The sequence below is a fragment of the Callospermophilus lateralis genome, chromosome 10 (assembly GCF_048772815.1).
Source record: "Callospermophilus lateralis isolate mCalLat2 chromosome 10, mCalLat2.hap1, whole genome shotgun sequence".
NCBI lineage: Eukaryota > Metazoa > Chordata > Mammalia > Rodentia > Sciuridae > Callospermophilus > Callospermophilus lateralis.
The window spans coordinates 86889531-86903750 of record NC_135314.1 but is presented as its reverse complement, the minus strand read 5'-3'; the positions used below and the strand labels follow the sequence as shown (position 1 = coordinate 86903750).

At 37.0% G+C, this 14220-nt stretch overlaps 1 protein-coding gene across 1 annotated transcript in view; it reads left to right on the top strand.

Annotated features, from left to right (window-relative positions):
* The first annotated feature begins 788 nt into the window (after positions 1 to 788).
* Kcnmb2 (potassium calcium-activated channel subfamily M regulatory beta subunit 2) overlaps positions 789 to 14220 on the top strand; it is a 32991-nt gene continuing 19559 nt past the window's right edge. Inside the window, exon 1 of the mRNA XM_076868754.2 lies at positions 789 to 844. Within this exon, the coding sequence (XP_076724869.1) occupies positions 789 to 844 (56 nt within the window). The remainder of the gene's footprint in view (positions 845 to 14220) is intronic.

The following is a 14220-nucleotide window of genomic DNA, read 5'->3' as shown; positions in this document are numbered from 1 at the left end:
GCACAGTTAAAAGATGATAGTTTGTGTCACATCTCAGCATCAAGGGAAAATGTTGGAGAGGAAAGGACAGTAGAATTTTAGTAACCAACTCTGAACAAAAATTCTAAGGGAAATATGACATACTATAGAGTATGAAACTGTACCAATATTATATTTTGAAGAATACAATACAGGGGAAATAGGATTTTTTTTTTTTTTTTTTTTTTTTTTTTTTTTTTTTTGGTACTTGGGATTTGAACCCAGGAGCGTTTAACTGCTGAGTCACAACCCCAACCCATTTTATTCTTTTAAGACAGGGTCTCACTAGGTTTCTTAGGGCCTCACTAGGTTACAAAGGCTAGTTTTGAACTTGCAATCCTCCTGCCTCAGCCTCTTGAGCCTCTGGGATTACTGCGCCTGACAGGAAACAGGATCTTAACATCAAAACCATTAGCCCCCTAAAGCAGTGGCTTGAGTCTAGCAAAGCATTAGAAATAATGACGAAGCTTTAAAAAAAAAAAAAATGGAATGCGAATTTCTGAAGGAGGGACCAGACATGAGTGTGTTTTTAAAAAGATTCCCAGTTGATTTCATTGTGCAGCCAGCATAGAGAGCCAGTCCCCGAGGCATCAAAAAACCTGGTGTTGTTTAAGAAAGTCAATCCACTGAGAGCTATTGGTTGCTAATACAAAGTTCCAGAACTCAAAAGAATAGATTTAACCATGATGCATACCTCTTCTAGGTCTTTTCGCCATTCCTCCAGGACTTCCACCACAAGGAAAGGAGACCCTGGACCACCATCTTCTAAGATGTTCATATGGACCAGTGGCCGGACTTCCTCATCTTACAGACACGATGAGAAAAGGTAACTGCACTGGGACCCTGGGCACTTGTCAGCAGGTTTTACCTGGCTGCAGAGAGGATGGTGACCAGGAAACACTAGGCAACTGAGCTTTGTGTCTTGAGATGTGGGATGGGCTCTTTACTGAAGGAGCAGGGCTTCAGACACCGACCTGCCTTCTCCTCTGATGTTGCATGCACCACATGGCTTTGTGAATGCTGTCCCCTGTCGGAATTGACTTTCATACACACACACACACACACACACACACACACACACACACACACACGCCACTCTTAGCTAACTACAGTTCTGCCTTTTGATATCCAACCACAATCCCTACCCTTCCCCCAGCCCCATCATCCTCTTTACCTGAACAGACTGTTTTACTCTCTGTCGAATTTCCAGACCTTTGTACCTTAACTGGCACACAGTAGATGCTCAATAAATGCTGGCTGATGTGAAGAAATCCTGTTTCTGTAGCACTGGACATGTGGTAGGGAAGGAAAGCAGAAACTGTGAGAGGACTCAAAGAGGACAAGACAAATTCAAAGAGCTCTCGGAATCGTTGCATGGATAACCTGGAAGCAGGGAAGGAATGAGGGAGCAAGAAGAAAGACAAAGGGGCAAAATGCAGCATTAACGAGAGAAAGAGTGGCATCTGCAGATCAGTCCAACCGTCTTATTGGGGTTGAAGGAGTAGATGTTTCCATAAAATTCTAGAAGCATTTTTAAATATTTAGTTTCTCTCCATTTGTTCTCTTCTTCCTCATCTCTCTTCCCCCATTGACCTTGTACAATTGGTTCAGGTGAAACTAAATTTTAAACATAACTTCCTTTACCAGCACAGAGCAGCTGAAGCAAGTAGCACATCAGGCAGATAAATGGTGCTGGGCCCTGGAAGGACCGGAGGGAGATTTAGCTGAATATTGTTTTGAGGGATTATCTTTCCCCTTAAAACTCAAATGACCCTACAGATAAAATTCCTTTGAAAACTTCCAAAAGCAAAGTTGTTCACAATGATTATTCAAGTAAAATTTTGGAAGCCACTTCAGTGTCACAATAAAAAGCAAGTTTAGTCATAATACTGTAATATATCGATTAGCACTTTAAAGGGCTTCAGCATAATATTAACTGGAAAAAAAATACAAGTTTAAAAATTGCATATAAACAATCACTGCATCCTCAGAAAGCACATAACAAGCAAAAGTCCGGAAGGAAAACAGTTTTCATTTCTCTATTTCCCAAATGCTTTGTAATATGTTATGTTTCCTTAATTATGGAAAAATAATTATGTGATGTTTAAGTAAAATTACAACCCACAAGGCAACTAGTGTTTGCACATAGTCCCACGGCTCGTCACGACAACAAGCAGATCCCTGAAAATTCACTCTTTATTCATCTCTAGGTTTTCGCCTGCTTTTTCTCAATGCTTAATTAAATTATTTTTCATTTGCTTTCAAGGTGAATCATCTTTCAACACAATCCGTCACATTTTAAAGTTTCAAGTGTCATTTTAAAATTTCACATTTTGTATGTAATTTTCTCCTTTTTGTTGTTGTTTTGTTTAAAAGGCTATTATCAGTGAAAGTGCCAAAGAGTAAGAGAGTTGGTTTTACAATTCAGGGGTCTTAACCAAATCCTAGGGTTTTGTTGCCCCACCGGAATATTGTGACTGTCAATGATCAGTCCTCCTAAAATTCTGAAGGCTTTATCAGAGTGGGTGGACTATAATATAATCCTTTCACTTCCTATTTACTTTCATAAAATATTTTTAATACATTTTGATATTCTTTTACGAAGAAATTACTGAGTACTGCTTGTTCTACATAAACTACCCTGCTATTATGCCCATTATACAGATGAGAAAGTGTAGGGTCAGGGTTTTGAAATAACTTTAAGGGTCCAACAACCAACTAGGATAGAATCCAAATCTGAAACCAAGCTCAAACTCTCTCTCCTGCACCCCCACAGCTTTACAAAGGTTCTTGTCAAAAATGAGAAATGCAGAGCAACATTGAACAGCCAAACTCACAAGAGAACATCATCGTGTTAAAATAGAGTTGAAAGTTATATATCAAAGAAGATAATAAACATATGATGATATACTGGCAATACTGATGAAGTTTAAAAGGAACAAATTCTTAGCGTACTGTTCTGCATCAATAAGATTCTATGACAAATTAACTGCTTTAGTTTTTTTTTTTTTTATTTTCAAAGATGATCTCAGTAACTATGGGATTTAAAGTAATTAAAATATTGACTATAAAGAAATTGCAAGCTTTATTTGTGGAACAGGAGGGCAAAAGCTCATGAAATTGGTTTGCCTGGTTGTCGTACAAAGTTAACAGAAACAGATAAAAAATAGCCAACAAATACAAGCAATGGAATCTTTTGTTAAGCGGGGGTTTCTAAGTGAATGTTGGATCATTGGTCCATGCCTCTTCCTTGACTACATCTTCATCTTTACTGCGTAGTTCACAGATTCTTAAGGATAAGACTCAGATTTTAAAGCTGACTTTGAGCAGAAGCTGTCATTCTGCTGATGGTTAGGCTGGGGCTGTAGTTCAGTGGTAAAGCTGGGGCTGCAGTTGAGCGATAGAGTGCTTGCCTAGCATTCCTGGGGCTCTGGGTTCAATTCCCAGCGCCACCACCAAAAAAAAAAGCTGCTTTTGGTGACAGTAATCATGACGATAATGGCCAATAATGAATCAAGACAATTACAGTCTTCAAGTTAAATTATTTGGAAATAAATTAACAGGATCGTCTGGCAGTGCTGTCTCACATTGCTAGTGATTGATCCACCCTCATTTTTCCTTCTGCAAACCTGGCTTCTGTGTGTGCCTCTTTTCTCCACTATGCTCCTAAAGCAATGCCAGGAGGGGCTAGCCAGCCATACAGCCTTTTCCTGATTCCAGAGACAAACTTGTCAGGATATTGGATTTCCTGGAATTCTTAAGACAGTGCAACATCAGAAACCAGCCTAAAAACAGGCAGAACAAGTAACTGGAAGGAAAAATCTCACTGAAAATTTTGAATAAAACATTTCATTGCTCAGAAGAAGTTGAAGTCAATTTTACTTGTTTTTATTATTTGGAGTCTAAGCCAGCCCTTTTTCTGATCATCTGCTACATGCACCACACTAGTTTCTATCCTCATCCTCCATTCCCCAAGCCCAACAATATAAAGTAATACATTTTCTTCTCTGAACATTTCATTGTTAAGCAAGTTCAAAAGGATTTTTCCCATACCATTTTCTAAATATTTTGCAGCTTTACCTTTTATAATTAAGTCTTTAATCATCTGGAATTGGCTTCTGTGGTAGGTGTGAAGTAGGCATCTAAATTTTTTTATATAGAGTTAACCAATTGCCCCAACATCAGTCACTGGACAATGTATTATTTTTCCATTGATCTAAAAACACACATGTATCATATATTACATTTCCATGTGTGCATGGATATGTTTTTGGATCTCTATTCTGGTCTATTAATCTGCTCTATTATTGTCTCAGGTATTATATCTACCTAAGACAAATACCACAATTGAGTTTTTTTTTTACATATTGATATGTTATCAAATAAGACATCTATCTTATTCTTTTTTAATCAGGAGTTCATTTTCTTTTCTTAACTATTTGCACTTCATGTAAATTTGAGGATGAGCTTCTCAGGTCATGTTTACCACATTTCTATTAATGCATTGTGGCAAAATTATATCTTTCTGCCATCAAGTCTTTTTTTTAGTTTTATTGATTTTATTTTTTTAAATACATGACAGCAGAATGCATTACAATTCTTATTACACATATATGCCTCAATTTTTCATATCTCTGTTTGTATATAAAGTCTGTTGACACCCAATTCAAGTCTTCCTACATGCACTTGGATAATGATGTCCATCACATTCCACCGTTCTTCATCAAGTCTTTTTCTGATTGAATAAGATTAATATCTACATTGATTTTAGTCTCCCCTATGAAGGAGAGAAAGACTTTTTTTTCTGAACTCTGTAAGTTCATAATTGGGACAGTTGGGACAGATTCCTGTAACAAAAGACAGATCAACCAGAGAAAAACAAGTAAGTGCGTGCGGTGCCCATTGCCAAGGGATAAAATGACTTAGAAATCTATCTTAAATCATATTTCAACAAATAGCAATACATTTATTACCACTCATTTTTACTTCCTTCTATTATCTTTAGTATGTTCTGCTAATATTTTCATAACCTCCTTTGTTGGATGCCTGGCATGTTGATTTTCAAGTTTTCTCCTCTAATACAAACATTTAAAATTACTTTCTCTTCCTATGACTCTAACTGCATCTACCAGATGATCCATAGTGTTTTCCATATTCAATTCTAAATACTTCCTAATTTCTATCAGATTTTATTCTATGATCTATGAGTTCTTTGTGCTATATTTTTATTTCTGTATATATAGTCCTTCTAGTTATTTTTGTTATTTGTTTCTATCATTATTGCACTGAAATCATATAATGTGGTCAAAATAAAGGTAATGCTTCTGAAAGGCTCTTTAGATTATAAAGATACCCTCATTTATCTAAACAATTCATATAATTTTCTGTTTCTTTCTATATTATATGCTAAAACATTTTATAAAAACTTAATGTGCTAATGGATCAGATAAAAATAAATAATAATTAAAATATGGGAGATATCATTGCAGAAGTGATCTGATAAGAAAAAAAGGCCTAAAAAATAACTCCCAATTTTTCATTTTCATCTTTAGTGTCCTATTCATACAATAAAGTTCATAATATTACAATTTGTGGGAAAGCCCCACAAATTAATTGGAAACAATAACATTAAATTTATGGACCAAATAAAAAAAACCTCATGTTAATGACTGTATTAAGAATGGTTGTCATTAGTTCTCAAACTCAAAAGCACATTGTTTCCAATAGAATATGCAGGTTCAAAGAGTGAAAAGAGGATAATAATTAAACTAATCAAATTGGACCCTAAATATAAACTAACTTGAGGAACATCCATGAAATCTGGAACTTCTAGAAGATAAAGACAAACATACAAAGAAGCACATCTCAGGAAAGTGGGAAACCAAAGTGAACAGAAGGCAGAACCATGTCTGTGATGCTCTGCCGTGTGAAATGACAGGTGGGGTCTCCTGGGCCATAAATGGACAGCAGCTCCACTCATTTCAGCTCAGAAGGGATCCAGTAATCTATTGCCCTGCAGTCTGCCCTCATGAGATCCCACAGAAGGAGACCCTCCTTGAAGTCTGGAAACTAGAACTCTTGATTCCTAGAAAGATTGAATTTTTTCTGGAAGAGGACTAAATTTGTTGGTATGAACACAGATGGGAAGCAAGAAGCCAGGAGCCTGTTCTACCCATGGATTCTGATTTATTTGGTTTTAGTTGACTATTCTGCCTCCCTATGCTGGCTACCTCACGATCTATGCTTATGGTAGTTATTTTCAGTCCAAATAAAAATATATTTTATAAGCTTAATAAGTGCAAGAGATTGAGTCTACAAAGATGAATGGGGTCTGTCTCTATTTCTTAAGCAGCTCAGTATTCATTGGGCCATAGAGACATAAATATCAATATTCAGTATATTAAATATTATGTGAAAGTTCCTGAAGAGCTCTCAGCCAAGTAATTTTATATCTACTTAATTCTCTACTTCTAATTCATATCTTCTCTAGTTTTCTTTCCTATACCCATCCGGTACCCCCTCACCTCTCTGACAGTGTCAGGATCCTTCACAGACTTCTCTTCTTACACTTCCCACATTCTTGAACCCAGACCATCTTTGTTTCTCTGACTAGCTAGAAAGGATCATTAAAACCCACAGTGTTTAATAGTTGATCCTGGACACAAATGATGTCCAGATCTAAATGCTCATCTCTTCTGCCACTTCTTTCTAAAAATCCCTCTTTAACTAATATCTGAAACACTAGAAGAGTTTCAGAATCAATCTCTGCCTCGAGATATAAACCTTTCTAGATAACACACAAACACTAACAGGAGTTATCTTCCTGAAGTACAAATCTAATTATTGTACTTGCTTAAATTATTTTAATGTCTCTGGTGACATACACATCCTTTATTCTTGGCTCCTCTCTAACTAGCTAACTGCCTGCCATCCCCCACCCACCAGATCCTGGAATCCAATCACATTCAAGTATCCCTACTCAAATTTTTCCCAGATCTTCCCCCTCTTCTTAATTATTTGCTCATCCAAGGCCCAATTACATCTTTCACAGGACCCTCAGCCATTACCACTTACATCAATGGCTCCCAAGTGACAGTCTTCTAAACCATTTTCATGCTTATAGCCATAGCCCTGGGCCAATTCCTCTGCCATGGATCCTCTGAATGCTCATATTGAGGGATGCCTAATGCAGCGATAGTCAATGTGTCTAAAACCAATTTGCCAAAAAAGCCATTCCCAATTAATCATTTTGATGACTGTATTAAATTTAGCTACGAACCAAAAATTTTGTATGACCATTGTGACTCTACATAGTTCTATCATAACCCACATTAAATTGGTTAGCCAATGCAAGTAAGGCCTCAAAGGGCCCCTATTTGGGGACTCCTCTTATCTCTATCTCTCTGCTCCTCTACCTTTCCCTCTCTGTGTTCCAGACACCCTCTGTCTCCAGTCCCATCTTCTCTCTGTCCTCTGTTCCTCCCTGAACCTCCACTTTGGCCATGCCCTCCCACTCTCTGTGTCTGTTGGTCTCCCCTCCTCTGCCTGGGTTTCCTCTCTCTCTAGATCAGCAAGCCAGACTGTATGTTTTGCTGGTTTTACTCTTCAACATTCCTTCAGCAGAAGGTCCCACCATTCTCATCCAAATCCCCCCTGTTTTGATAACAAGACCAGACACCAATTGAACATTCAGTAAACTGATGTCATGAGGACAAAATAAAAACTTGACTGAATTTTCAAAAAACTGTTAAATATTACCATCCCAAATCAGCTACTATATCCTTAGTGAATAGGTAAATGAAACAAATTTTGGTTAATGGATAAAGTTGACAAGTCCATCAAAGTTGTCAAAATGTGAAATTGCCACAACAATCTGAATGATGCCTAAGTGTTACCAAAACAGCAAATGCCTAACACGAATGGTGTGAAAATACTTTGCATACAACCAGTGACTTGAAATATTGTGCTCTATCGGTGTAATATGGAATGAATTGCATTCTGCCATCATGTATAACAAATTCGAATAAATAAATAATTTAATAAAGAAATAAAAGGATTTGGAAAAAAGAAATCAGTATAAACTAAAAGGCTCCTGAATGAAATGTTAAATGTTTATTCTATTAGCAGAGTATATTTACACACTACTCAAGAAAGATATCTATAAATATATTCTTAATAATATATTTATAAAGAAACTAAGCCCACTAGGAAACAGCTTTTTTTAAAAAAAAATCAGGCCAATTTTAAAATACTGCTAAGAGGAACACATTAGTAAGAACATACTTGATGATTAAGTGCATTTTTAAAATATAGTCTTAAAACATTCATAGGAAACACTATTCACATTCATGTATTATGTTGAAAACAATAATGCTTAAAATACATCTTTGTTAAATCTCTAAGTAGGGTAAAATAGATAAATTTTGTTCATTTAGTGAACTGATCCTTCAATAAATTGACTTCTTGTGAATCAGCCATTCAGCATATTGGCTTTCTTTTCTTCCCTTTTTGTACACCTCTCTAATCAGCCTCATTACCAGATCTTGTCATGATTAATACCTCACAGGGCAATCCCAGGAAATCAGGCTTCTTCACTTCCTGTCCCCAGGACTGAGCTGCTTGTGGTTCTTTTTATGAAGACTTAACATGTTGACTAACAAATTAACAAATGAATTCATAAATGGCCTTTGCCCTGCCTTCACCTGAATACCTTTCTCCCAGTAAAACAGAAACCAAGGGAATCTGACTTTGCATGATTAAGAAAGAGCCAAAGAGTCTTTATGGGACTTTCTACTCTTTATATCCTGTGTGTGTGTGTGTGTGTGTGTGTGTGTGTGTGCGCGCACGCGCACATGCGTGTCCTCATAACTAATGTGCTTATGAATTATAGAATGAGTCCAAATATCAAATTTAAAGAAAGTACCCAAATATAGTGTTTGAAATAAAATTGTACTCTGCTGATTATTGCTCAGGGTGAAAATAAAACTTTATTGGATAATTGAAAAAAAAAATTTTTTTTTTGAACACTGGGGATTGTACCCAGTAGTGCTATCACGAGCTGCACTCCCAGCCTTCTTTCTTTCCTTTATTTGTTTGATTGTTTATTTATTTATTTATTTTAATTTGGGACAGTGTCCCATTAAGTTGCCCAACCTGGTGATCCTCCAATTTCAGCCTTCCAAGTTGTTGGAATTACAGGCATGTGCCACTGCGCCCAACTTGAAAATCTTTTCCTTACAAGAATATTTATCACAAAGACTTTTGTTGTACTTGAACTTGTAAGACTTATTAATAATTCCTATTCTCTAAAAGGATTTGGGCAGAATGTTCCCTGTGTATGTAGCAAAGACTGTGTATATCTGTTATTTGTTGTCAATATGTATGAACATTCGCTTTATCCTTCATATCGACTCATGGTTCATCACGGAGCCAACACTGCTTCAAAAGAGCTTAAGTTTAGTTTTGCCGGGACACACCAAGGCTAGATCCACTTCAAACTTATAAAGTCAAATTCCTTCTCTATACCTACTAATAGCACACCCACCCAAAACTGAATTCATAATCATGACCCAGACTCATTCTTCCTCTTGAACTCTCTACTTCTGTAAATTGTCCGGACATTCCCTCCCTTATTTCTCACACCAAGGACAGTCCCTTGTCCTCTCAAGTTGATTCATAGAGCATAGACATGAAGAGCTAAAAGAAGATGAAACATCAGCTTAGATATTGGTGGCACTGTAGCCCCCAACACCCAAGACTTGTTAGTAGGAAGGATGAGGCTTAGGCCTGAGGCCCAGGACATGCCCCTTCTATCTACCATTGAAGACAACTGGGTTTGATAGGGACCACTTCACTAACCCATTAACACTTAGGATATGCACACTTCCTTCCCTAACTGGGGCTCACTACTTGGACACTGAAAGGCAAAGGAGTGTGTGAAATAATTTTTTAAAAAATAATATTAGGTTGTGCCACACAGGAGCAATGAACTTTAAACTCACCCCATAGAGAGATTTAGTCCCCCAATTATCAGGGTATCACCTATCTCATCAATCAAATTAGCTACTCCTCCACCTGAGCCCCAGACACCTAACCTGGGGGAAGAGAATTTATAAATGTGCAATCATCCTCTCCCTCCTTATTTAGCAAGGTCAGAAATAGGGGAAAGGTCAGGGGAACTCTCTTTGGACCCTGCAAAGTGTAGGAAAATAAGGGTTCTGCCTTACCACTCTCCATCATCTCCCCTGTTGTCCAAGTCAAGCACTGAGACATAGATCTAAAACTCACTCCCTTATCAGCTTCTATTTTCTATCAGTTGCCAAATTATGATATTTTATTTCTAAGATATTCTGCAAACATCCTCTTCTCTCCAGCCCACCGTGATCCTGGATCCAGCCCTGATCATCCTTCACCAACATTACTGTTACAATCTCTCCCAATTCTTCTCTCTTATTTAAGTCTTGTCCCATTTATAATTTAATCTCCACACAGCAGCCAGCGTGGTCATCCTGAAACTCAATTCTGATCATGTCATCCACTGACAGCTTCCCTTTTAACTACAGGAGAGACGCCAATCTCTTTAGAGAGACTTACAGAACCTTTCCTGACCAGACTACTTTTCCAAACATATCTGCCCCATTTCCTCTGACCCACACTCACTCCAGGGATACTAACATACTTGTAGTTTCAGATAGTCTCCATAATAGTTGTTCATGCGATCCCTTCCATCTGGACTGTCCTCAACTCTTGGTCTCATTGCATCGATTCCAAATCAAACTTGAAGAGTCTGTTTAAGATGCCACCCTAGGAAGCCTTCCCAAACCACAAATCTTACTCCCTATCCTGTTCCCTAAACATTGGGAATACTGTAAGTGATTTCATCGTTGAACTTATTACCATATGTTGATATTATTTTTATATCTGTCTTCTAATTGGGCCAAAGCCATATCCCCAGAAACAAGAAGTTACCAGCACTCAAGATAAGTCTGTACATCTAAACACTTTGGTCTTTCAAACTATCCATTCATTCATTTTGTTTATCCTTTAATCCAATCATTATTGGATCCTTTAATTGAATCATTATTGATTGATTGATTCCTTGGATGTGGCTCACCCCACTCACCATTTTCATTTCACTGGGTAATATCCTGATTTCCCAGATGACTTTGAGCTATATGGAAACAAGTCACTTCCCCCCACCCGCTGGCTCCATAGTATATGAAGAGCATTTGTTAACCATTTTCAAATTGCAATTTGTTTTTAAATTACCTGTTTGAATCATTTTTATATGCTTCTTGCTCTGGTGACATACTGACTGATTATTCCTCATCTATTTTATGAGTATACAGTGACATAAGAAATGCTGTGTGACAGTCTAATACCCTAGAACTGTGAGACTATTGCTCTCTCCTCAATGGCTTCCATCTGCAGGAAATGCGAATCTCAATGGCAGCCATCAGAGTTAAATACATGTTGATAAATAATAGTGAAGTTACATCAGATTATTATTTTACAGCAGATCTTTGAAGCCACTCAGTCTCAACCTATCTTTACCTGCTTCAGAAGTCTTCCTGCTCACCAGCTTTAGCTGCTAATGGGCGCACTGATTTTTTTTTTTTTTGTCAAGTTCATAAAAGGTCAAGTTTAAAGAGCTTTGATGTAAACTGTACAATTTTCAAAGAAAATCGCAAAAAAGAATGGGAGACAGAAGGTGGATGGTTGCCAGTCTATGGAAGTCAAAAGCAGGGCAGACCAGCTAATCCAAGGATATTGGGCTTGGGAGCTGGAGGATGAAGAATGTGGTCTTTCCAAGTCTCTGGCAATGATCACAAACAGCCTAGAGTGAGTAAAGGCAGCAGGAAGACAGGAAGAACAGGCCATGAAAAGATGATGAATGAAGACATCTAGGTAGCTGGGATGCTGCTCCCACACAATGCCCACTCCTGGAGGAAAGATTTGCATAAACTAGTTCATGACGAGAACTTTAATGATGATAACAATTAATTTTGTACACTGATAACTAAAATAATAAATACTCTACCTTTAAACCTTCTATATATTTATATATATATATATATATATATATATATATATATATATATATATATATATATATATATATATATAAAATACATACACATTCTTTATACAGGGAACCAAAATATTTAACAATCATTCCAGAATAAACCAGCCAATCAGAACAGATATGAGCCATAAACACCGGTAAGGTCATTCTGAAGCACAAAGCTAAATATAACCCTAAATGTGCACACAATTGTACAAACAATGGACGTCTCTTATTCCCCTGCAAATTCCACATTTGATTCTATTCTGGTTTCTTTCCAAGAAACATGAATAAACAGTGATAAAAATATTAAAGGAAAATGTGGTCTGTCTTGTGCATTTTGGTTTTTGTTTAAAGCTTAAAAATTTGCTTAAGAGCTTCTTCTCAGTTTTCAGTACCATTCACCCTGTTTCCAGGTCCAATAGGCCAGCAGCTTTCCTACTCCCACTGCCCTGCAATGCAAAGCTCCCTACCAAAATAGGAACTGAGAGTGCCCAAGCTGTATCTTGATCAGCAGGAATTCTGGAATTCCCAAGCATTGACTTCCTACCCCCACTTCTCATACATCTCCCCAAGCACCAACACCTCCAGAATTTTCTCACCTTTTCTTTCTTCTCCTGCTTGCTTCAAATCCATTCCTCCATTCCTAAGCTTTATATATTATTAATTTCCTTGCCATTCTGTCCTGCAGATAGTCTTTGAAGAATGGTAGAAATTTTATGATGGTCTAATATTCATGTCATTAAGCCATAGCTCCCACTCCATTTTTTTAATAAGAGCTTTATAGTTGTACATAGTGGTTTGGTTCATCCTAACAAGCTCATACATATGTGGAAATTGATTTCAGTTCATCATCCCCTCCTTTTCCCTCCCCTCTCCCATTCTCCTTCCTCTACAAGATTTCCTTTTCCTTGTCTATTAATTTGTATTTAATTGGTTCTTTATTTTATCCTACCCTTTCCTCCCCCTTTCCTTTATTTTATGCTAGCTTCCACAGACGAGAGAAAACATGCAATCTTTGAGTTTCTGAGTTTGGTTCATTTCACTTAGCATAATTTTCTCCATTTCTATCCATTTACTGGCAAGTGTCAGAATTTCATTCTTCTTTTTGGCTGAGTAGGACTCTATCGTGTGTGCATTATAACAATCACAATTTCTTAATCCATTCATCTATTGACAGGCATCTGGGTTGATTCCATCATTTAGCTATTGTGAATTGTACTGCTATAAATATTAAGGTGGCTGTATTGCTGTAGTATGCCAATTTTAGATCATTTGGGAAAACACTAAGGAGTGGGATGGCAGGGTCATATGATGATTTCATCCCTAGTATTTTGAGAAATTCCATACTGCTTTCCAGAGTGATTGTACGAGTCTACCATTCCACCAACCATACACAAATGTACCTTTTCCCCCACAACCTCATCAGCATTCATTGTTGTTCATATTCTTGATCAATATCATTCTGACTAAAGTGAGATGAAATCTTATATAGTTTTGATTTGCATTTCCCTGATTGTGAGAGATATTGAACATTTTTTCATTTATTTGTTGTCCATTTGTGTGTCTTCTTTTGAAATGTTTCTGTGTAGTTCTTTTGCCTATTTATTGATTTGGTTATTTGTATTTTGGGCGTTAAGGTTTTTTGAATTCTTTATTCTGGTTATTAATCCCCTATCAGAGATTTTCTCCTATTCTGTAGGCTCTCTCCTTCACACTCTTTTTTTTTCTACATACATGACAATAGTGGAATGTATTATACTCATTATTACCCATTTACAATTTGTTATGCAGGAGTTTTTTAGATTGATGGCATCCCACTTATTGATTCTTAATTTTATTTCTTGCACTCAGGGAGTTTTGTTAAGGAAGTTGGTACCAGCACTTATATGGTGGAGTATGGACCTTATCTTTTCTTCTAGCAATTGTAAATATCTGGTCTAATTCATAAGTCTTTGATCCATTTTGATTTGAGTTTTGTACAGGGTGAGAAAGAGGAGTCTAATTTCATTGTTTCTACATACAGCTTTCCAGTTTTCCCAACATCATTTGTTAAAAGTCTGTCTTTTCTCCAAGATATATTTTTGATGCCTGCATCAAATATCAGACAGGTATAGGTATGTGGATTTGTCTCTGTG